This window comes from Ochotona princeps, chromosome 26 (assembly GCF_030435755.1).
Source record: "Ochotona princeps isolate mOchPri1 chromosome 26, mOchPri1.hap1, whole genome shotgun sequence".
Lineage (NCBI taxonomy): Eukaryota > Metazoa > Chordata > Mammalia > Lagomorpha > Ochotonidae > Ochotona > Ochotona princeps.
In genome coordinates this window covers 21145506-21168381 of record NC_080857.1, presented here as the reverse complement: position 1 = coordinate 21168381, position 22876 = coordinate 21145506, and the positions used below count along the sequence as shown (strand labels likewise).

General features: G+C 41.5%; 1 protein-coding gene across 5 annotated transcripts in view; it reads left to right on the top strand.

Moving 5' to 3' along the window:
* PCNX1 (pecanex 1) overlaps positions 1–13678 on the top strand; it is a 152115-nt gene extending 138437 nt beyond the window's left edge. For all 5 annotated transcript variants that reach the window (XM_004584432.2, XM_058655456.1, XM_058655454.1 and 2 more), the window contains 6 exons: positions 4203–4433; positions 5727–6001; positions 7917–8122; positions 11004–11449; positions 12134–12274; positions 12456–13678. In XM_004584432.2, the coding sequence (XP_004584489.2) occupies positions 4203–4433; positions 5727–6001; positions 7917–8122; positions 11004–11449; positions 12134–12274; positions 12456–12596 (1440 nt within the window). In that variant the 3' untranslated portion in view covers positions 12597–13678. The remainder of the gene's footprint in view (positions 1–4202; positions 4434–5726; positions 6002–7916; positions 8123–11003; positions 11450–12133; positions 12275–12455) is intronic.
* The last annotated feature ends 9198 nt before the right edge of the window (positions 13679–22876 follow it).

Here is a 22876-nt window from a genome sequence, read left to right as displayed (position 1 = left end):
GATTTCAAGAATACAGTGTGGCAGTAAACACTGACACTTGCCCCTTCAGTCGTTCTGCGAGACTAGACAGAGACCATCTGCACTGCCGACAGATTTTACATGTAATGTTTGATCCGCATCCATCTGCTGTACTCAATGTGAGTATTTTCCCCCACGTAAAAGGTGAGCTGCTCTCAAGTAATTCTGCCTGATCTTTAGTGCTGGAGTAAAAGGTAGTTCGTTAGATCCTTGGGGAGCATGACTGATAAGGAATATATCCTTTGGAATACTTTTCTGACAAAATGAAATATTATTTTGAAGATTATGGAGGAATACTCATTTAGAATAAAGTAGAATTTTCTGAATTCAGACTGGCAATATAAATAGACCAAGTTCAGTATACTTATAATAACTTCAGGGGAGAAACCAAATTTATTCTTAACCTCTGCCTTTTAGACATTTTGTGATGTGTTTTCATTACCTCACAGATGTTAGCATCTTCCTTTACAATTTCTTACCTCTATCCAATGTATTATTAGTGTTTACTTTTTGGAAATTAAAAGTGTTAAGATCTGAGAGGTTTCTACAGTTGACGGCGCCCTACAGTATATACAGTATTTAGATATGCAGTATAACGCCATAGCCCAGTTTTGTTGGTGAAGATTAACCAACGAAACTCAGGAAGGTGAAGCAGATTTCCCTTTTCATGGGTTCTCTTTCTTTTTTTTTAATTTTATTTATTTTTGACTTTAGATGATGTCAGCATAATAGATCAGAGTGGGATGGATCAAGCATTAAGGAAAAGTGGGTGTGATCATTGTTTCAAAATTTTCTATCTCTTCTTGTTTTGGGGCAGTCGGGGAGGGTTTATAGGAGAAGCCACACCCAGCCTCCCAACTGCTCCAGTACCCCAGGGATGGGGAATGGCCACCCGATATCAACCCACAGTCCCAATGTGGCACATACTCTGAGGGTTCTGCCCAGGTGATTTTGATAGTTTTGAAATGTTATTGATTTCACCGATCTAAGGATGGGGGAACACTTTCAATGTCCGTTGGCTGACATAGTTAACTTCAGAGTCTCCATTTGCCCAGATATTTCATATTATCGTTTGGCTGGGGTAGTTATCCAATTTGTTCTGTACCCCCTTCCTCTGGGATGGTACATACGTCCCCTGCAGGGCTCAATGGGCTGCCATATCCTCCATGCGAATCTGGGCCAGCTGTCCACTACTCCATCTTTTCCACTGAGGAGGACTAGTTCTCACAGGTGGGCCAAGGACCCAACCCAGGCGACCCATGCCCTGCCAGACCCCTGACCCCGAGGCTCCTGGATCTAACACCCACCTCGCAGGTGATCCAAGGACCTGGACCAGGCAACCCAGGCCCTGCTGGATCCCCATCCCCTGAGGCTAATGAACCCAGCACCTACCATGCAGACGGGTCAAGGACCCAGAGCAGGCAACCAGGGCCCCCGGGGGTAAGGGGGACCCATGGATCTGGCACCCACCATGGGCCAGGACCTGGGCCAGGCAACCAGAGCCCTGCAGGTGTCCTCTTTCTTATCCTCTTGTTAGCCATTTCATCAAACACCTTCATTCTATATTTGGTTTTCCTTTTTTAAAAAATTCATTTTAAAAATTTCATAAGTATAGGAACTAAAAGGAATCAATCAGAGTCCAGTTGGATTTGCAAATGATACATGCTGAAAGGTTTACAGTTCATGATTTCCTGAAAGGCAGGGATAATTTCTTACCGGTCTCCTTGGATAACACAGTGCTTGGTGGCCAAGAAAAGTTTATTTTAGTTGAATTGTTTCAAAGAAATTGGTGTGTCCTATACATCTTTTCATAGCTTTTCAAGTGTATTTCTGAAATCCTTCTGAAAACTTTTACCAGAATACCTGAGGTTATTTTCTTATTTTTGAAATAACTTTAATTTTCAAGTAAAATTAAAATGTAAATATTGTTAAGTTGAGTAACCACTATCCCATCAACCAGGGCAATACTCCTCTTAGGGATCACAACCAAAAGCTTGATTTCTATCTTTTCTGATTTTTCCAAAGTCATATATTTCAATCTGTGTGTGTAAACATTAACCAAAAAAAAGGTAAGCAGTTGTGCTCTGCAAATTAATGTGACACACAGATAAAGACACTCTTCATTTAGAAGGGTATGCACACCTTTCCAAGTTAGTACGTATGGAGACAACTCATGTTTTTCAGGAATTGTAGTGTTCCAGAGTATGGTTTATTCTGTCATATCTGATTGTAGACATCTTGTTCATTCAAAGATTTTTCAACCAAAACAGTGCTTCAGTGATGTACATGGAAGGATATATACTCATTCAATTTGAACAAAAGAGCACATTGGGTGGTATTAGACATCTGCTGGCTGAGATAAATGTAAACTCTGTATTTAAAAGGAAGACTAGGAGAGTTGGGGTAGTCACAGAAGGCAAAAACTGCCCGATCTCTTAGAGGAAAGACAGGACCCAGGATGCTTGTGCGGAGTGTACTTGAGGGAGTTTTGTAAGGAAGTGTTGGAAACAGGCTGGAAGAAGGGAAAGGGAAGGAGCTGAGTACAAATGTGTTTCAGCTGAATTCCAGCCACACCTGAGTTCTGGAAGGAATTGTGCAAGTTGCTGTATGCCTCCCTACGATCCAAGGCCTTTCCTCAGGCAGGCAAGTCCAGCAGCCGAAAGCATTTCCCAGTAGAGTAAAACATCTGGAGACTCAGAGTGGCCAACACCCAAGGCAGTGGAGGAGTAAGTGCTGTAGATGGGGAGGAATTTTGACGTGAGGTGAGGTGCCCAGTGGTCTGATCAAAAGCTGTTTTTCTAATTTCCCCAAGATTTACATTACACACCAAATGAATTTGATGGGTTTTTTTTACAGTTAACTTTTATAGTCACATAATTTTTAAATCACATTTTACAAACTCAAAATGTTAAGTTACAGGATTTTCATCTACTAACTTTGTAAATGTAGGAAACAGCTAAGCTACTTTTATCTGCAGTTTTGAAGTATATAAAATTAAGTATTTTCTCAAAATAATTGGCTAGCTTGAAGAGCAGTGATGTCGTAGAGAATAGTTTTACAGAAGTGCATATGTGTTCCTGTAGTTTCATATATCCCAACCGCCTGGATTTAGAGGCTGTACCCTTGTATATATTATCTCCTTGCTTTTACCTTCCTCCCGTTCACACAGCACATACTCCTGGCATGCTTGGATTGATTGCAAATGAGTTACTTTATTTGAATATGAAAACTTGTCAACCTCCTAACTAAACAGGAATGTGGCCAATGCAGCATTTCCATTTTCTTAACACATCATTTCAAAAATTGAGATTTGTGTTAAGATTATTCCAGTATTATGACCCATGTTTCCTGTTAAAGCTGTAGGTCTGTAAAAGGAGAGCTATGTTTTATAAAGCCCTTACTTTCTTCTAAGCCACCTGCCATAGAACCTTGTGCATAGCAGATAGCAAGTAACTACCGAAGGAATGACTAGCTGTTAAGGTCAAGAGGCTTCCCTGAGAACACTGCCTACTTTTTAGGACTGAAACTCTGAGTGTTTGCTTATAGCTTTGAGCAATAACTTAACTAGAGGAGAGGCAGGGTAAAATGGTGTATGTTACAGCTATCTAGAAGTGTGGCTTTATGTAAAAGGTGTCCCACTGAAAAGAGACACAACAAAGACCTTTTATAGGCCTGCCTTAACTGAGAGTAGTGAAATAATCCTTCAGTAAAAGAAACACATGAAAGAGAAAAACAAAGAAAATATTTCAAAATCCTAAAACTTAGAAGAAAGGACTGGATTGAGGAATTTATGGAAGTAGTTGAGCAAAAATGTAATGTTTGTGATTAAGAGTCTAATTTATTCCTAATATTGACATGTGGATATGAAATGTCTGGGGCAAGTGTTTGGTACAGCAGTTAAGGTGTTGCTTGGATGCCCACAAGCCATATTGGTGTGCCTGGCTTTGAGTCTCAGCTCCACACCACCCCATCTTCCTGCTGAGGTGCATTCCAGGAGGACTGGGCATTTGGGGTGTAAACCAACAGATGGAAGATCTCTATCTCTGTCTCTGAAATCAAAGAATAAAAGTAAAGACACACCAGGCCAGTTTTCAAAGGAATTTTTCTTTTATTAGCAGTAGAAGTTAATCTTCCTGGAATTCATTCCTTTCTTGTTACAAATATTTTTTGGTTTCTGTGTTTAGGATCATTTCACTTCTCCAGATGAATATGATGACCCCACTGTGCTCTACGAAGCCATTGTGTCTCATGAAAAAAACCTCGTGATAGCCCACGAAGGGGACCCTGCGTGGCGGAGTGCGGTCCTGGCCAACTCTCCCTCCTTGCTCGCTCTGCGACATGTCATGGACGATGGCACCAATGAATACAAAATCATCATGCTCAACAGACGCTACCTGAGCTTCAGGGTCATCAGAGTAAGTTGATGAGACAGTCATTTGTTTTCAAAACTACGAGGTAGATACTTTGATCCAGTCTTTAAAACAGCTGTGGCAATCGCTTCTCGGCCCTTTGGCTAAGATCAAGTGTAAAACAGCTGTGGCAGCTCCTTTCATAATAAAGAAAATAGTGACCATACCACATTGTATTTGTTCATAAGCTCTTGTGTTGTTACTCATCTTTCTGTCCAGTGAAATCTTGACTTGTGCTGTAAAGCCTTATAAATTTTACTAATTTGGGTGTTGCAGACGTTCATCTGTTGTATTTCAGGTCTTCCATCTGTTGATGCAGGCAAACTGGACGGCATGTCCCTGAGCCTATGGAACTGTATCATAAAAAGTAAAGAATTTTTTGGGAAACAAAAAAGTTGGATAACAAAGTAATAGGGTAGTTTGTAGTTAGTAGTAATTAGAAGTTCTAAGTGATTCACTCTAATTTTTCCTCTTTTAAAAAAGCTAAAACATTCCAGGACTTTGAGGCCTAATTTCCAAAATTTTATTTTGACAGTTTTTAATTATTATTTTTTACCTTCATTTAAATCAGTTTCCAAATATTTCATATATCCATTCAACTCTCACTGTGCATTACCAACTCTAAAGATATTTTTATTAAAAATATCTGTTCTCTTATTTATAAAAGCAGTGCTTCATTGATCTAAAAATTGAATAGGCCACCTAATACTTCATACTTTAACAAGAGAGAACAGTATCTCTCTAGGGACTTGTTACTTAAGAGTCTGCTAATGAGGGCCCGGCGGCGTGGTCTAGCGGCCAAAGTCCTTGCCTTGAAAGCCCCGGGATCCCATATGGGCGCCGGTTCTAATCCCGGCAGCCCCACTTCCCGTCCAGCTTCCTGACTGTGGCCTGGGAAAGCAGTCGAGGACGGCCCAATGCATTGGGACCCTGCACCCACGTGGGAGACCCAGAGGAGGTTCCAGGTTCCTGGCTTCGGATCGGCGTGCACCGGCCGTTGCGCTCACTTGGGGAGTGAATCATCGGACGGAAGATCTTCCTCTCTGTCTCTCCCTGTATATCTGACTTTGTAATAAAATAAATAAATCTTTTTAAAAAATCAAATATTAAAAAAGAGTCTGCTAATGACAAAACAAAAATTAATTAGCGTCTATTCCTGTGTGACCTACTTAATACTTGCTGCCTGCTTTTCAGTTGATTGTCGTATGTATCTTTTGTATTACTTCTGTTTTGCCCTTGTGTTGATATGAATGTTGTTCTTGGCCCCTTAACCTAGTTCCTACATTAACTGGTTTCCAGGTGAACAAGGAATGTGTCCGAGGTCTTTGGGCAGGACAACAACAGGAGCTTGTTTTTCTGCGTAATCGTAACCCGGAGAGAGGTAGCATCCAGAATGCCAAGCAAGCTCTAAGAAACATGATAAATTCATCCTGTGATCAACCTATTGGCTACCCGATCTTTGTTTCGCCACTGACAACTTCTTACTCTGACAGCCATGAACAGCTTAAAGAGATTCTTGGGGGACCTATCAGTTTGAGAAATATCAGAAACTTCATCGTGTCAACATGGCACAGGTGAACCACGGGTTGTGTTTTTTCGGTGTGGGGAGACCCTGACCCTCGTGCTTAGCCAGGGGATCAGCAGCACCTGGGAAGCTTGCAGAACAGATACAGATTCCATGACACAAAAATTAACCTGCTATACCTGAACTTGAGGAAATTAAGTATTTTTTTTATCTTCAGAACCATGGTGGTAAATCTAATTCATAGTATGAGTTAGTAAGAGCCATTGCTCTAGTGTTTCATAGAAACTTGAATAATTGCATTTTTTTTTGTCATTATTCCAGCATATTGTCCCTATTCAAACGGGCCGGCAAACAGGGACAGTTAGAAGAAAAACATGAGCGAGTTGCTTCCTTCCTTGTTTTTTCTCACTGTGTGCCAGCAGTAGGGGGCGCACTGTGTACGTGTTGAAACTTGTAAGGGTGTGATGCAGAAATTCCACTGCCTTTCAACAAATCTCAACTCTTAATAATTTTCAAGTATGTCTGTGAATTTTTCTCTGCCTTTTGTCCAGTAAATTTTGATGTATGGTTGAGGAACTTCATAGTTTGATAGGTGGTGAAGAAGAAGTATGAAACATTTTTAATTTCTTAAGAGTTGTTGAAATTCTTAAGTATCACAGCTTAAGAAAAACAGGATCTGGGGCCTGCTGCAATAGCCTGGTGGCTGAATGCTCAGCTGGCGTGTGCTGGGATCCCATATGGGTGCCAGTTTGTGTCTCAGCTTTCCATCCAGATCCCTCCTTGCTTGTGGCCTGGGAAGGCAGTGGACGATGACCCAAAGCCATGGGACTCTGTACCTGCATGGCAGGCCCAGAAGAGGCTCCTGGCTTCTGGCTTCAGATCAGCCCAGCTCTGGCCGTTTCAGCCACCGGGGAATGAACCAAGTGGTTCTTTTAAAAAAAGAGAGAAGAAAAACAGGATCTGATTACTAGAATAGCAAACTGTGAAATGGATGTTCTTAGTAAACTACAGTCCCTCCATTGAGAAGCAGAAATTTAGGACAGTGTTTAAAAACATTTTCTTTTTCAAAGTGTATCTGTTAAAGTGCTAGAATCACCTGGAAGAAATTCTTTCCCCTTAGTAGAAATGGTGCAGAAATGGAGCTCAACTGTCTGGCCTCTCTGGAACTAAATGGTTTCTTGGATTGTTAGGCTCTCAGTGTCAATTCCAGACAGTCACCAACACTTAAAAATTTTAAAAACAAATTTTAAAAAATGATTGCAAGTAGTACTTCATATGTACTGAATTTTCAGAGATTCTGGTAGGCACTTTTGTCCCTCTAAATGACCTTAATGATAGAACTGCATTATGTAGAATTCTTTCTTTTCTTTTTTAAAGTTTATTTCTTTTTATTCAGAAGTCAGATTTAGAGAGAGAAGAAAAGACAGAAAGATCTTCCATCCACTGGTTTTTTTTCCCCAAATGGCTGTTATAGCTAGAGCTGAGCTGATCTGAAACCAGGAGCTCGGAGCCTCTTCTAGGTCTCCCACACAGGTGCAGGGTCCCACGCTTTGGGCTGTCCTCAATTGCTTTCCCAGGCCACAAGCAAGGAACTGGAAGGGAAGTGGAGCTGCCGGGACATGAACCGGCACCCATATGGGATCCAGGTGCATCCAAGGCAAGGATTTAGCCACTAGGCTACCAAGTCGGGCCTTGTTACAGTTCTTTCTTACAGTACAGGAAAAGAAAATGGAGTGTATCCAAAAGAAGTTGTTTGGAAATTTTGATATAATTAATAAAAGAGATATGGTCTTTAAGCCATTCTTTGAGGATGGATTTCACTTGTTTCTAATGCTGATTGCTCCATAAGGATTTTTAAAAGTCACATTAGTAGCATTGGTAGTTCAGAATAGCTAGAAAAGGAATAAAATGTCTGTTGGAAGAGCTCTTGGGATAATGCTTCGTACTCTGGTATTTGTTCCTAGGCTAAGGAAAGGCTGTGGAGCTGGATGTAACAGTGGTGGCAACATTGAAGATTCGGATGCCGGAGGTGGAATTTCCGGTGCTGGTAACAGTGCAACAAGCACCGGTGATCCCCACAGCAACGCGCCCCAGGGAAACACTGCAAATCCTGGGCAGGGATCAGGAACAGGGCTCCATCCACCAGTCACATCCTACCCTCCTGCACTAGGTAGTAAGAAACACAATTGTACATGTGTCTTAGCAGTTGGGGGCACTTGTGTCTATATGTGAAGAGGGATGCCAACATCCTGTCTCATTGAGCACATGCATAGACTATTTGGTTTAATTCTCAGTTATACTTTATAGTAATCTTTACATGCAGGTTTAGGAGGGGTCTTCAAAAAGATATATGATGTGTATTATATGTATCTATTGTTACTTGATATTTGATATAACCATTTTATTCAAAATGTTAAATATTCCCTGGAAACATTTTAGAAACTAATAATGTTAAATTGTTAAATCTCACTTAAAGAGATTGAGATCTGGAACACAGATGCACAGGCTAGAGTGGCCTCTGGTATTTCCACTGAACAAAGGAAATAATGAAGGGTTTTTGAGGGCACAGAAACACAAACTATTTTGAATGAAAATGCATTAGCACTTTGGGTGTTTGCACAGGCTGGTAAGCTGTGGTTGATGAAGGGTGGCAGTTACTGTGTAAGCTAGCTTTGAGGTCATTGTTGGCACTTGCTAAGTAGGAGCTGTCTGGATAGAAGTTTGATTGGATTGGCCTGTGAATCGGTTCTTGGAGTGAACTTCTGGAACCTGATTGGTCCCTTCTTTCCATAATCCTCAGCTCTTCTTTAATGAATGCCCAATGTTTTTGATGAATTTTCACATTTGTATATAAATCTTGGCAGTCCCATGTTACTTTCTCAGACTGAAAACTTTTAAAGTAGAATCACTAGGTCAGAAATTGATTATGGCTTTGATACTTAATGTTAAAGCTGTTCTGTTTTTAGTCAGCTGATATTCTCACTAGTAGGTGGAGAGGAATGGCCGTGTTATGGCCTCCGTCAGCTCTCTGTGTCAGCTGCTCTCACCTCGACTCCCAGCGACCCTGGGGCACGTTGGAGAAGAGATGCTTTTTAATTTCATTTTTTCAATTTGCGTTGCTCTGACACTTGAGGTTAGAATTTTTTAAAATAGAATTCACCAGGCATTCCTCTTTCTGAAGTGCCTCCGTTTGGCTGTCTTTTTCTGGTAGATTTAGAATTGTATGATCCGGTGTTGAGCTCTTTGCCTGCTTCCTACTCAGATACCTTTCCCTGACTCTTCATTCCCACCAGTGAGTAGTTCTTAGGGCAGAGCAGCTTAACTGATCTTTCACTTGGTGATTAATGCTTTCTGTGTCTTATTTAAGAAAATTTCCTTCTCCCAAGAGAGGCCATAAAGCTGGGCCTCCAGTAATACGCTTTTGATGCAAGAGCTGCCTGGCATGTAGCAGGATTGATTTATTCTGTTGCCTTGGGAGGGTCAGTTGATCCAGCATTGTCCTCTGCTAGTGTGGATCAGGTGACATTTTTAAGATGCCAGTGATGGGGGAATTGAAACAAAATGGTTATGTGGTCAACCTTTTAGATTTTTCTGTGGATTTTTTTTTTCTTTTGATGAGGGATGCAGAGTTTATATTTGAATGAAGATTTGAAAATTTTAGTCTTTTCTTAAAGATTTATTTATTTACTTGAAAGAGAAAGAGAGAGATCTTCCATTCGTTTGTTAACTCCCAAAGTGGCTGCAATAGTTGAGGTTAGACTAGGGTAAAGCTAGGGGCTTCGCCTCGGTCTTCCACTGAAGTGGTAGGGGCCCAGACACGTGGCTGTTTTTCATTGCTTTCCAGGTGCGTTAGCAGGGAGCTGAGTTGGAAGGTAGAGCCCTGGGGCCTCAAAGTGGCACTCCTACGGGACATGTCACAGAGACATGTCACAGATAGTAGCTTATCCTACTCGACACAGCACGTGCCCTTTGCTGTGCTTCTTTAAATGTACCTTTGCCTTTTATTTTGGGCTCTAAAGTATAGGTGGCTGTGTTTTTAGTCAAATTAATGATGACTTCCTAATCTTCACATTATTCCTGTGAGTCAAAGGAAAGGTACCTCTGAAGACTCACTTCAAGCCACTTGCATGAAGCACACAGAAGAACCTGTTGTTCAGTGCCACTCAGTAGGCAGCCCCTAAGTGGTGTCAGTGTTCCAGAGGGCTGTTCACGTCTCTAGGCAGCCTGTCCTTGGGAGCCACTGAGCACTTTGGTATTAGTAGCTCCAGAGCTTGTCATGCAGTAGGTCATTGGCTCACAGTTTTCATTAATAAAAATTGTGTATTTATGGTGTGCAGCCTGATTTGGGGGGGGGCATGAATACATTGTGAACTAAATATAAACCAAGCTATTTAACATATCTTTCACCTCACATTCTTATTCCTCTTTGTGGGAAGGACATTTTAGATCTACTCGGCAACTCTTAGGCATTCAGTGAGTTATTAACTGTTGTCAGCATGCTGTGCTGTTCATCTCTAGAACATGTTCCTCTTGTCCAACTGAAGCTTTATACCCTTCAGCCAACATTTTTGCATTTCTCCCCTCCGCTCCCCCTCTGGATTTATGGACGTGGGATGCACATGTGAGATCGTGTAGTGCTTGTATTTCATGCATAATCCTTCCATTTATTTCCATGAGACATTTTGTTCTGATGTATTAAAGAGGGATTCTTGTTCTTCTGAAATCTTTCCATGAAAGGCACTTATTTTAGGATTTATTCCAACCTTCAATCATGATATTTGCTGTAAGTTATTTAGTTATTTATTTCTTTTATTGTAGGCTTTGAGTTTTAAAAAACCTTAACAGGTGAAAGTTGTAAAACAGAATACACACACTCACACAATCTCAGATGATTTATTTCTGTTTCATAACTTTCAAGTTTCAGATATAAATGTTAAGTTCTATAAATTCATCAAGTAATTGAGGGATAAAGATCTTAAGGAAACAGCCCAAAAGCTGTGTGTGTCTGAATCGTCCGTTGTCAGTGAGCGTTCTGTTGTTTCTCCCTCCAGGCACCAGCCACAGCGCTCACTCGGTGCAGTCCAGTCTGGTCAGACAGTGCCCTGCTCGCGCCTCTGGAGCCAGCCAGTCTTCCTACTGCTACAGCAGCCGCCACTCCTCTCTCCGCGTGTCCAGCACAGGGTTTGGGCCTTGTCGGCGCTCTTCCACCAGTCAGATATCCCTTCGCAATTTGCCGTCATCCATCCAGTCCCGCCTCTCCATGGTGAACCAGATGGAACTCCCCGGGCAAAGTGGCCTGGCCAGTGTGCAGCATGGTCTGCCTTCTTCCAGCAGCTCCAGCCAAAGCATCCCTGCCTGCAAACATCACACCCTCGTGGGCTTTCTTGGGACAGAGGGAGGTCAGAGCAGTGCCACTGACTCCCAGCCGGGCAACACTTTATTAAGTCCTACAACTAATTCGCATGCCAGAAAGGGGGAGGTGATCTACAGAGTCCAGGTGAGTAATCCTAGAGGCCTTCTGTTAGTCTTCTGTGTTATTATTATTTGTTGAAGGAGAACTCTTAGGAAGTGCCTTTGGAGCCAAAGTTTACGGTAAGGTGGGTAAAGTCACCACGGGTGAGATACTAGCATCCCACATGAGCTCCGGTTCATGTTCCAGCTGCCTACTTCCTGTTAATGTGCCTGAGAAACCAGCGAAGGCGGCCCAGTACTTGGGTCTCTACAACTTGCAGAAAAAACCTGGAAGAAACTTCTGGCTTCAGCATGGCCCAAGTCTGACCCATTTGCAGCCAAATGGTATATGAACCAACAAATGGAAGATCTTTCTCTGTCTCTCCGTTTGTAACTCCATCTTTTAAATATTTTAAACAGCTTTTATACTGTTCAGTCTGAAAAATAGATTTTTGAGTGTTAAAAAAGGTTCAGCATAAACACTGAAAGCAGGCAGTTTTTGCAGCAGTGTTCCTGTTGTCTGTGTAGCCGTCGACTACATGGCCACTGCAGAAAGGTCTACCAGTAGGAGATTGGGCAGATTTAAGGTCGTGGCTGTTTACATTTGTTTCATGATAAGCATCAGAGACTGTTAGACACAGGGTTCTGTGAAAGAAACTTTGGAATTATATCATTTATAGTCATCAAGAAAAAAAAATAATGAATTGTAATGATCCTTATTTGTTTACAGATTGTGGATCCCAGTCAAATTCTGGAAGGGATCAACCTGTCAAAAAGGAAAGAGTTGCAGTGGCCTGATGAGGGGATCCGGTTAAAAGCCGGAAAGAACAGCTGGAAAGACTGGAGTCCCCAGGAGGGCATGGAAGGCCACGTAAGTACTCTGGGGAAGCTGCTGTGGCTCTCTGCTTCCTGGTGTCTGGACTCACTTCCATGGCATGGATTCAGCTGATGTATGTACTGATGCTCTCTCGCCGCCTGTGCTCCTGTGGGATGAGGGTTTAAGTACCCTCAGGTTCTCCATCATGATGTCTTGTTTTATTCTCAATCATTAGGTGATTCACCGATGGGTGCCTTGCAGCAGAGACCCAGGCACTAGATCCCACATCGACAAGGCAGTGCTTCTGGTCCAGATTGACGATAAATATGTGACTGTAATTGAAACTGGGGTGTTGGAACTCGGGGCTGAAGTGTGAGCCAGTGTTCTATAGCTGCGTTTCTTCTGCCTCTCCGATCCAAGTGTTGGAGAAGGAGGGGAGCCAGCAGAAGGTGCCTGCAGGCATCACTTGGTTCCTGTGTGGGACAGACTTGAAAACAGAGTGGGCTTCATTAAGCTCCTCTCCTTCACCCTTCACCTTGACTTCTGTCACTATTCCCATCCTCAAAAAAAGTGGAGATACTTTTTTAGGTTAGCTGCGAAGAAGACATTCTGCATGAAGGATGAAGTTCAGTCAAAGTATATCCTTATGAAAAGTTTTTCCTATGTATTGCCTATGCTTTAAATCAACAGTCTTCATTTCTAAACTATGACTCATATTTTTCGAATTTATTTGCCAAAAATAATTGCCATGTTTTGTCATAGAACATGAAATTCATTTACCTTGATTTTGAAAATCCAGTGTAGAAACGTTCAGCTTGACACAGAGCAGTGTGAAAGTGTAATGTACAGTAAAAGAGACTATGAACACACAGAGGTTTATCTTATTCCTTGAGCGGTAAAAACTTTACTGAAAAAAAAAAACTGCACTAATTTTTTACAACGATGCACTAAAGTCTGAAATTTCTCAGAACATTTATTTATATATGAGAATAAAGAACCATTATTTAAATTGCCTTTGGGATTAACCCCACCCCTTTCCTTAAAAACATAGGAAGCAAGAACTGTGCTGTTCATTTTTCTGTTAGTAATCTACTTCATGCCAGTACCTTGGAGGTGTTCTTCAAAGCGAACATGAACTCTCAAGACATGGACAGCTTCATCCCTGACGTTTCCCAGAGCCAGTGGTCAGTGGCTCGGTCATGTGGACACTACTGCCAGCTACCGTGTCCACATTTCAGTTGAGCTCAACGCAGCATGTTCCTGTGTGCCCTGCTTCTCTCCGCAAGGCTCAGCTGTGTTGGTGTCTGTCCTGGGAAGAAAATGCTTTTGCTCTTCAGAGAAGATGGTGAACATCCAGGTGTCTAAAGAAAGGATAAAGTGCTTTTTACGTAAGAGTTCTGAGCTCCTGAAGTTACTCGTAATCAGTTCAGTTAACCAAGTAAAATTTTTTCAAGCCAAGTTATGCAAATGGTGCAGTTCTTATTGTTCAATTCCTCTTTAATAACTTGCTTTTTATTCCCCCTCATTTCTTTTTCTATTACTTGAATTTTATTTGCTATAATTTATAATGTGTACATGTAATTTGAAATATTTATAGCTGTGAAATCTACTTGATTCCTATGCTGTCTCATAAATTATATTGGTTTTTGTAGAAAGTATGTATTCAGGGAAATATGTAACTCAGATTTAAAATTAGGTTATGTGGGAACTGCAATTTAGATTTAATTTGCAACTTTTAGCATTTTTTAAATTTGTAAAAAATAATAATAATTATTATCCATTTCGGTTTGAAACTCCAAAGAAAATTGTACAACTCTTGTGATCATTTGGGAGCAGCCATCTTTCCACCCCCTCTGAATAAATCCTAAAAAGAAGTGGGTAAGGTTGATTTTGATACATTTACTTTATTCTACCTAAATTATTACCTCTTCCACCTGTGGTAATAGCCATATGTCAAGCGCTCAGTAGGACATGTGCCTGGTGAGGGCTGTTGGATCACCTTGCTTAGAGTGGCTTGGAAGAGGCCACAGGAGGGAAGAGCTCCTTTTCTACCAATGCTCATACCGATCTCAGAGCATAGCATGGCAGTGGGAGCAGTGAAAACTTAAGAAGGTAAATAGCTAGAATATAAAACCTTACTGCATTTCTACGTTAAATTGTATCTTTTTTTTTCCCATTTCCTAATTTAAAAATTCATGGTCATTTAGAACTCAGTGTGCTTTGTGTTGGCATTTCTGTATATTTCACACTGTGCAGAATTTACTGTGTAAAAATATTTTCAAACAATTCACTGAACCTTTCAGTGCTTTTTAAATTGACCCTTTAAAAATATGTATTCCCAATAGTATTGTTTTTTGTATTTGCCTCATTTTGACAAATCTGCAGCATACCATGCCAATTCAGTGTTGCTTTTTCTGAAACTGAATGTAGGAGCTGTCTGTGTAGGGTTTGTGTCTTAAATCCTCTCAGTAGGACTGTGCTTGCTGCTTCTTGTTCCCTGAGATTAATATGACCTTTTCAAGATCATTGCCTAGATGGAAAGAGGAATGGAGTCTTCACTGTCTAAATTGACCCTTTAAAAATATGTAAAAAAAATTTTTGAACTTGAAACATTTCATTCAGAACAACTAGAATTCTTTTAATCCTCCCAACCCCCCACCAGTTAATAAACATACTGACTCTGAAGTCATGCATTTGTAACATTAGTGGGAATAGTGATAACTGAAAAAATGTTAGACTAATATAGAAATAAGCACACTTTTCACTAATTAAATTGCTCATAAATGTCTCATTTCTGCTCTGTTTCCTTATTCTCAGAACAGAGTCATTTGTTTAGATTCTGCACTTAAACTTTCTTCTCATCTTTGGCCCGTAACTGCCAGAATTCCATAATGTGAAATTTAAAAGATGTTATTGAAATATTAGCTTTTTATCTCCTTAAATAATGTTTGCATGGTGGGGATCCTTGCATTCTCCCTTCTGCCCCAGCCGCCCACAGCTGGAGAGAAGGGCGGTCCTGGAGTGGCTTATGAGTAACTGGATTTTAAATTTTCGGTTACCCTTCCCACTTTACACCTTGATGTAAATTTTTGGATTTCACTTTATTTTCAACATTTTAAAAACTTTCAAGTGTTGATTTTTCCAAAGATCTAGATGTACAGAGATGCTGACGTTTGGGAAGTGTAAGAGAGCTGGTACTGATGCTTTCTATCCTTGAAGATAAGATACTCACCTTATAGGAAATTGGGAAGTAAACTTTTCTCCCCTTCTTTGGTTTTTCCATTACTGGAGGATTAGATTCCACTAGATTTGAACTGTTTCAAGTATTTCTGAAATATTTCTGCTAATCCTTGAAACTCGGTATTTCTGTCCCAAGTGAGGTGCAGAAAATGTGTACTAAATGTCAGACAGTGGAACTGCAAGTTTTTATGCAGGAAACTGAAGCTCATTAAGAAGATGTCGTTTTTTCTACGATGACTTTGCTTCTCTGTAGCGCACACAAAGAGCAGCTCTCCCCTGAGCAAGCACGCCTTGGCCTTAGTAAGCTCCACCTGGCTTCCCGGTGATGTCCTGCGTCATGAGTAGACAGGCTCTTCTAAACTTAGGGCTTGCCTAGTGTCTAAAATTGTCTTTCTTTTAGCCAATTTTTGAAGCATCCTTCCTCCTAAATCTTTGACTTGAGAAAAGGATATCACTGATTTTGTGTAAGACTTCTTTGAATTTATGTTTACTAGCTGCTAAATTATAAGCTGCCTAGAGTATTATTTACTTTTAATATTTAAGTGCTTTTCCATGAATATGGACAAGCCCTTTCTGTTTGTTTTTTTAAATATTCATTCTATCTATCTGTTTTTTGTTTGTTTGTTTTGTAATGTCATATAAAGTTATTGTCTGGACACAAACTTATCTTTTTCTTTTGTTATTATACACCTATTCAGAACAGGTATAAAATGTCCTTTTAATCACAGGGCGTTTTTCTTTAATTCCGAGGCAACACAGTATTGTCACTCAGGGCGAGGATGGTATCTGGCACCTGTTCCCGGCTTTGAGCCTTCTCTTTCAGTCTTCTTTAGATACGGAGTTCTACTTCTCTAGAGACATTGGAAAATTAGATGCATATAGCTGCTTTATTATTATTATTCTCAAACCAACTCTTGTTTTTTCATTTCTCTTGAAAAAAAAAAAAAACATGGTTGATAAAAAACCTCAGTTTTAACCTGTTGGGTATTTAGGTAGGGACTTAGATTGGAAGAAATTCTTACACAAATGGACTTGATAGAATATGAGTGGGTTATCCACTTTTCTTGAAATGGAAATCTATTTTCTACTTTGAATCACAAGAATTTCCGTTTATTGCCTATAAGCCACATATTCTGTCTAAATTAGGAAAATTAGCTTCCATGTGTGGTTTGTTATGGGCCATTTTGTAGAATCAGCATAGCATTTGCAGGGCGGGGGAGCTAGAGCTGATTGTCACTACAAGGTTCTATGAAAACTTTGTTCTAAGACTTCTACCTATTATATAGGGTTCTACCTTTCTTCTTAGGCCTCAGCCCTGTCCTGACAACTTAGGGTTCAGTGGAGCCACATTAGGAGGAACCCAGGTCCCCTAACACTGGGATGGGATGAGTTCCTGGCTGTCACCGGCCCCGGGGGAGGTGACACCCTGGAGTTGAGAATAGAGACATGGGAGAGAATGAGATGGCTGCTCCAAATGACTCTTGGGTTTATGTACTTGTGGTTGAACAAGATTTTTTATATTTGAAGCTTGATTCTACAACCAAAATAATAGAAACAGGGTTGGGAGGTGGGGATGGAAATCATGTCTGCTTATGCTTTTTATAAGCTCATAGTTGAGGTAAATCGTGAAAATGATGTTAACCTTGCCCAAGTGTGGCAGTGAGCTCTGCATGAGGAAATGGAAGGAAGGATATTAAACTGACTCTATGAAAGTCATTGTGAGGAGGATCAGTGGATTTCCCTTTTCTGATCATGGGCTCTGGAAAGTCTTCATTGCCTTTACCAGCATTCAATATAAACTCGAGGTGAGCGCGTCTGTGAGTGTGTGTGTGTGGTGTGTGTGTGTGTGAGTGTTACTCTAAACAGCTTGTAAATATTGTAGTTGTTTAAAATGGAAAATAAAAGCTGTTTTTTTTTCTTTTTGGCAAATGTATTGCATCAAAAATACAGTATTGACAGTGGATAAAACAGAGGAAATAAATTTTTTTTTCATTTTGCCTTCTGTCCATTTTTTGTCAAATGAAGAAAAAAACTAGAATGTACCATAAGTTCTGTGCGGCATATCCTTAAAACATACTTGCTTCTGAGGTGATCATTTTAAGCAGAAATGTTAACGTATACCCATGTGGTTCAGCTCACGGTAGACCAGAAGTGGAGGTGGGCATTTGGGCATCACAGGTTAAGTTGCAGGTTGGAATGTTATCACCTCATGAGGCGTTCCTCGTTCAGGTTTCAGCTGCTCTGTGCTTCAGATCCAGCTTCCTGCTAATGTGCCTGGAAAGCAGTGAATGATGGGCAGTGTCTGACTTCCACCCACAGGGGAGACCCAGGTGGAGTTTCTGGATCCTGGCTTGGGCCTGGTGGGGGGTATTTGGAGAATGAGCCAACCAATCTCTCTCTCTCTCTCTCGTCGTTTCTATCCCCACTGTCACTCTGCCTTTCAAATGAATAAATAAATATTTTAAGAAAAAAAAAGGTTTAGGACTGTGCATAATGTCTTGAGGATTTTCATTACACTTTTCTTGATAGAAAGGTAATAGTTTTTCTCTTCAGTATGAATCTGAATGGTATGTACTGATACATACAGTATCTTTAAAATATTTATTTTAATGGGGAAGTCAGATCTATAGACAGAAGAGACTTAGGGAACGATCCTCCATCTGCTGATTCACTCCCCAAGTGGCTGCAACGGTTTGAACTGAGCCGACCTGAAGCCAGGAGCCAGAAGCCTCCTCCAGATCTTCCACGCAGGTGCAGGGTCCCAAAGCTTTGGGCCGTCCTCGTTACTTTGCCCGGCCACAAGCAAGGAGCTGGATGGGAAGTGGAACAGCTGGGATACAAACCAGCACACATATGGGATCCCAGTGTGTGCAAGACAAGGACTTTAGCCACTAGGTTACCATGCTGGGCCCAACAATATAGTATTAAACAGAACATAGAAGATGATAAAAATGTGTATGTGTACCATTGTACAATTTATTGCAGGAGAAGGAACAAGTGTTCAGATTATGACCATCAAAAGCAGGCAGGTGCTGACCTGCTTAGTGTACTTGAAGGCTGTCCTGAGCCAGTGGTCTCACAGGTAATTCTTGAAGAAAATGCAGGCTGGCTTAACAGTGAGAATAGACATACCCTCTTGATGAAATTACTGAATAGGCCTTAAAGTCACCATTTGTCTGTTGCTTAACAATCAGCCGAACAGGCAGTGTGCAGGTGGTTTGCCAAGCAGTTTGCTGTTTTCCTTTTAGGATCATAGTAGCACAACTGGAAACACAGAGGAACTTGGTCTGAAAGGATACGGTTTGTCCAGAATGAGAGAAAACGTGCTACTTAAATAAAATACATCTCTGTGTGAGAGTTGCATTCCTCTGACAGCCAGAAATTCAAAGGGTGATTGACATGAAGTTTCAGGCCACAAACCACTTCCTAAGTCTTAGAGTACAGTTCAGTTACATTTTTTTTCTCCTGAAGTATTCATGAAGTGTACTGCAGAGCTGTAGCTAATGAATTGTCATCCTGAAAGCACACCCCCTGTGATGGGATTTTAAGGTGTCATGTTGGCTAGCAGTGTAGCTTAGTGGGCAAAGTTGCTGCAGGGCATCCTGTATGGGTACCAATTCAAGTACTGACAGCTCTACTGATGATCCTGCTCCCTGCTACTGTGCTCGGCAAAGCAGTGAAACATGGCCCACGTGCTTTGGCCCCTGCTCCTGTGTGGGAGACCCAGGTGAAGCTCTTGGCGTCTGGCTTCAGGCCATTCCTACTCCAGTTGTTAGGGCTTTTTGGAGGTTGAACCAATGGGTAGATGTTTTTCTCTCTCTTTTAGCTGCCTTCGAAATAATTTTTTTTCAAGACATAATAATGTTAGCTTGCTTGGGGATTCAGTCAATGTTTGTTATACCAACATACTCATGTCTCTCTTCATATGTGCTGAAGCAGCCAAATATACAGTTCAAATCTTGGAATCACACAGTTCTATGTAAAGAGATGCTTCAGTTTCTGTGATTTCTGAAGACGGACATGAATAGCAAGGGGAGATGGATGAATCTGCCTCGTCTGGAAGACTTTGAGAAGGCGCTGCAGTAGTACGCCCAGGAAAGCCCCCAAAGGGAGGGGTCATCCTTAAGCCCAAGGTTCCTTTTTGCTCCCAAGAATGTTGTATGGATACACGAACAACAGGCCTGTGTGGAAATACTCCAGGTCTCTTGTCCCATCTGGAACCAGATGCTTTGGACTTTCCTTTATCAGATAAAACCAACATCCTTGGACAGCACTAAACATGGGCATGCCCTGTACCGCCTCTGTGTGCATAATGGGTGAACACACACCGTCTGCCACTACTCAGTGGCAGGCCAGCACGTGATACAGTTTACATAAGTATCTCAGTGGTCACCAGTGCAGTGCAGGTGGACAAGGTGTATCTGTGTTAGGCAAAATGCAGGTATGTCTAACTTGTAAATCTGAGAATGACTTGTACATCTGCAATATAAAGCAACATTTCCTTAAGTAATTCTGTAATATTGGTTGACTTGAAATGCTTACTGCTGCAAGAAAAAACCCAGGACAGGAGTTAGAAGCAGGGAATTGCCTCGCTACAAGATGAAGACAGACTAGGCCTTGAGATTGTTACTGTGCGTCTGTGCTTCGCTCAATTCTCCCTTTTCTCTGCTGCTCCGGATTTCATGTGCATCATCATCCAGAAATAAGAGCTGCTTCCTGTGGCCTCTTTTGAAGGAGAATGTTCCGGAAGCCTCCATGTTCCACTTCTGGCATGTATAAAAGATGTGACATACCTAAGATCCTTAGCCTGTCCGTGTGTCCTTACGTTCTGTACCAGTCGCCAGCTGGAGAAAGGTGTACGATGAACATCCATCCCTGGACAATCCATGGCTCATTCCGTTGTGTGTTTGGGCTACGTAATAAACACAAAAGGAGTTGACCAGAGGGCCCAGAAAGGATCTGTAGGTAGCTTTCCAAGAACTGAAGATTCAGGCCACCTAAGAAATGAAAGCTTTCTTTCACTGTGTTTGAAGTAGACCCAGTACGAAGTCATCAGAAACAGGTGGACAGTGTTGGTATTGGGCCACAGTGGGTTAAGCTGCCACTTGAAACATCAGCATTTCTTGTCAGAGCATCAGTTCAGGTCCCGCCTGTTCTGCTTCCAATCCAACTTCCTGTTAATGCTTCTGGGATGGCAGCCAAGTACTTGGCCCTAATATCCATATGAAAGACCAAGATGGAGTTTGTGACTCCTGGCTCCAGCCTGACCCATACTTAATTGTTTAAAAAGTGAACCAGCAGGGCCCAGCGGCGTGGCCTAGTGGCTAAAAGTCCTCGCCTTGAACGCACCGGGATCCCATATGGGCACCGGTTCTAATCCTGCATCCGTGTGGGAGACCTGGAGGAGGTTCCTGGCTCCTGGCTTCGAATTGGAGCAACACCGGCCGTTGCACTCACTTGGGGAGTGAATCATCGGACGGAAGATCTTCCTCTCTGTCTCTCCTCTCTGTATATCTGACTTTGTAATAAAAATAAAATAAATCTTTAAAAAAAAGAAGTGAACCAGCAGATGGGAGATTCTTCAGTGTGTCTCTGGGTATCTGTCTTTCAAATAAACTGGGGAAGAAAAAAAAAAAAAAACAGGTGGTGATGGACCTGGGTCCAGATGTTCACTCTTAAGCCTGCCTTACATATCATGGCAGTTCTGTTCTTCCTCATGTAAATTATTTTGTTTCTAGAATAACAGGAAAGTTTCATGAGTGAATGCAGCTGAGTCAGTGGGTCTCCACAGAAGAAAGCTCAAAGTTATGGATTCTATTTCTTTAAGGACCGTCCACATTGTTTAGATCCTTTTCAGTTTTAGTAAGGATTCTGTGGGACTCCAGCTCTCGGGCTGCTTGGTGTCAGGACATTCATTCATATGTCTCAGAATTATTTAGCCTCTCCCCCAAAGAGAATTTGCTTATATGGATTCCATTTACTAATATTTATTATATTAGAAATTAAAATGATGTTTTAAAGATACATGAACTCATTACATGCTAAAAGTGATACTTAAAATGCTTCTGGGGCCACTTTTTATTTATTTTTATTGGAAAGGCAGATTTATAGAATGAAGGAGAAGCAAAGAGAAAGATCTTTTGTCTGCTGGTTCACTCCCCAAATGGCCACAATGGCCAGAGCTGAGCCAATCAGAAACCAGGAGCTTCTTAGATCTCCCACACAGTCACAGGGTTCCAAAACTTTGGGCCATCCTTGACTGCTTCCCTGCTTATCCAGGCAGGGAACTGGATGGGAAGTGGAGCAGCTGGGACATGAACCAGCGCCCAATTGGGATCCTGGCACATGCGAAACAAGGATTCAGCCACTGAGTCGTCACACCGGGCTGGGGCCATTGAACACCAGTGAACACCAGTTTGAGTCCTGGCTCTGCTTCTGATCCAGTTCTCTGTTAACACACCTGGAAAGGCAGCAGAAGGTAGCCAGAAGTACGTGTTTCTGCCTGGCACACAGGCAACCCAGATGGAGTTCTGGGTTTCTGGAGCAGTCAGAGCCCTCTGAGAAGAGAACTGGCAACTGAAAGATCCCTCATTCTCTGCCACTCCATCACTCTGCTTTTCGGGTAGAAAGTATTTAAAAGAAATGAAGTTGCTGCCAAATTAGAAGGAACTTATATAGACATTTGAATGCAGTATGACATGGTCTGTTCCATTGTTTTGGTTGAAGTATATGAATAAAAACTGATTTGGGTTTTGGAAAGGAGAGAAGTATTTTAATACCCTTTTCAAATTGTTGTTTGAATATTATCCTAAAATTTCACAACTGATTGTTTCTTAAAGCTGCCATGTGAGAGCCTCTTTAATTAAAATCTTTTTGTTTGTCTCACTTGAATGGATCATTTGCCTGCACATGGTTCTGTAACATTTTTTATCTACAAAATATTGATTTCTGGGGTAGTTCTGACATAACGGATAAAGCTACCGCTTGTGACACACGTCCCACGTGGGCATCAGTAGGTATCCCACCTGTTCATGTCAGACGCAGCTCCCTGCTAATGGCTTAAGGAAAGCAGTAGAAGATGGCCCACGTGTTTGGACCCCTGCTACTCACCAGGGGAGACCCAGAGGAAGCTTCTGACTCCTGGCTTCATCTTGGTCACCCATGATAGCTTTGTAGGCATCTAGGAAGTGAACCAGCAGATGGAGGCTCTGTCTCTGCTTTCCTTTCTTTCAAGTAATATCTTTTAACAAAAATAGAATTGTTTCCTTGAGTTATGTGGGTCTTCTAAATGTTGGCACATTTTCTTACACAGTACAAAATAAAAATTCACATTTGTTCATTTAATGAGGCCTTTGTCAGAAAACCAGACAGCTCACAGTGACAGGTATAAGTTTTCTAAAAACTCAGCGTTTACAT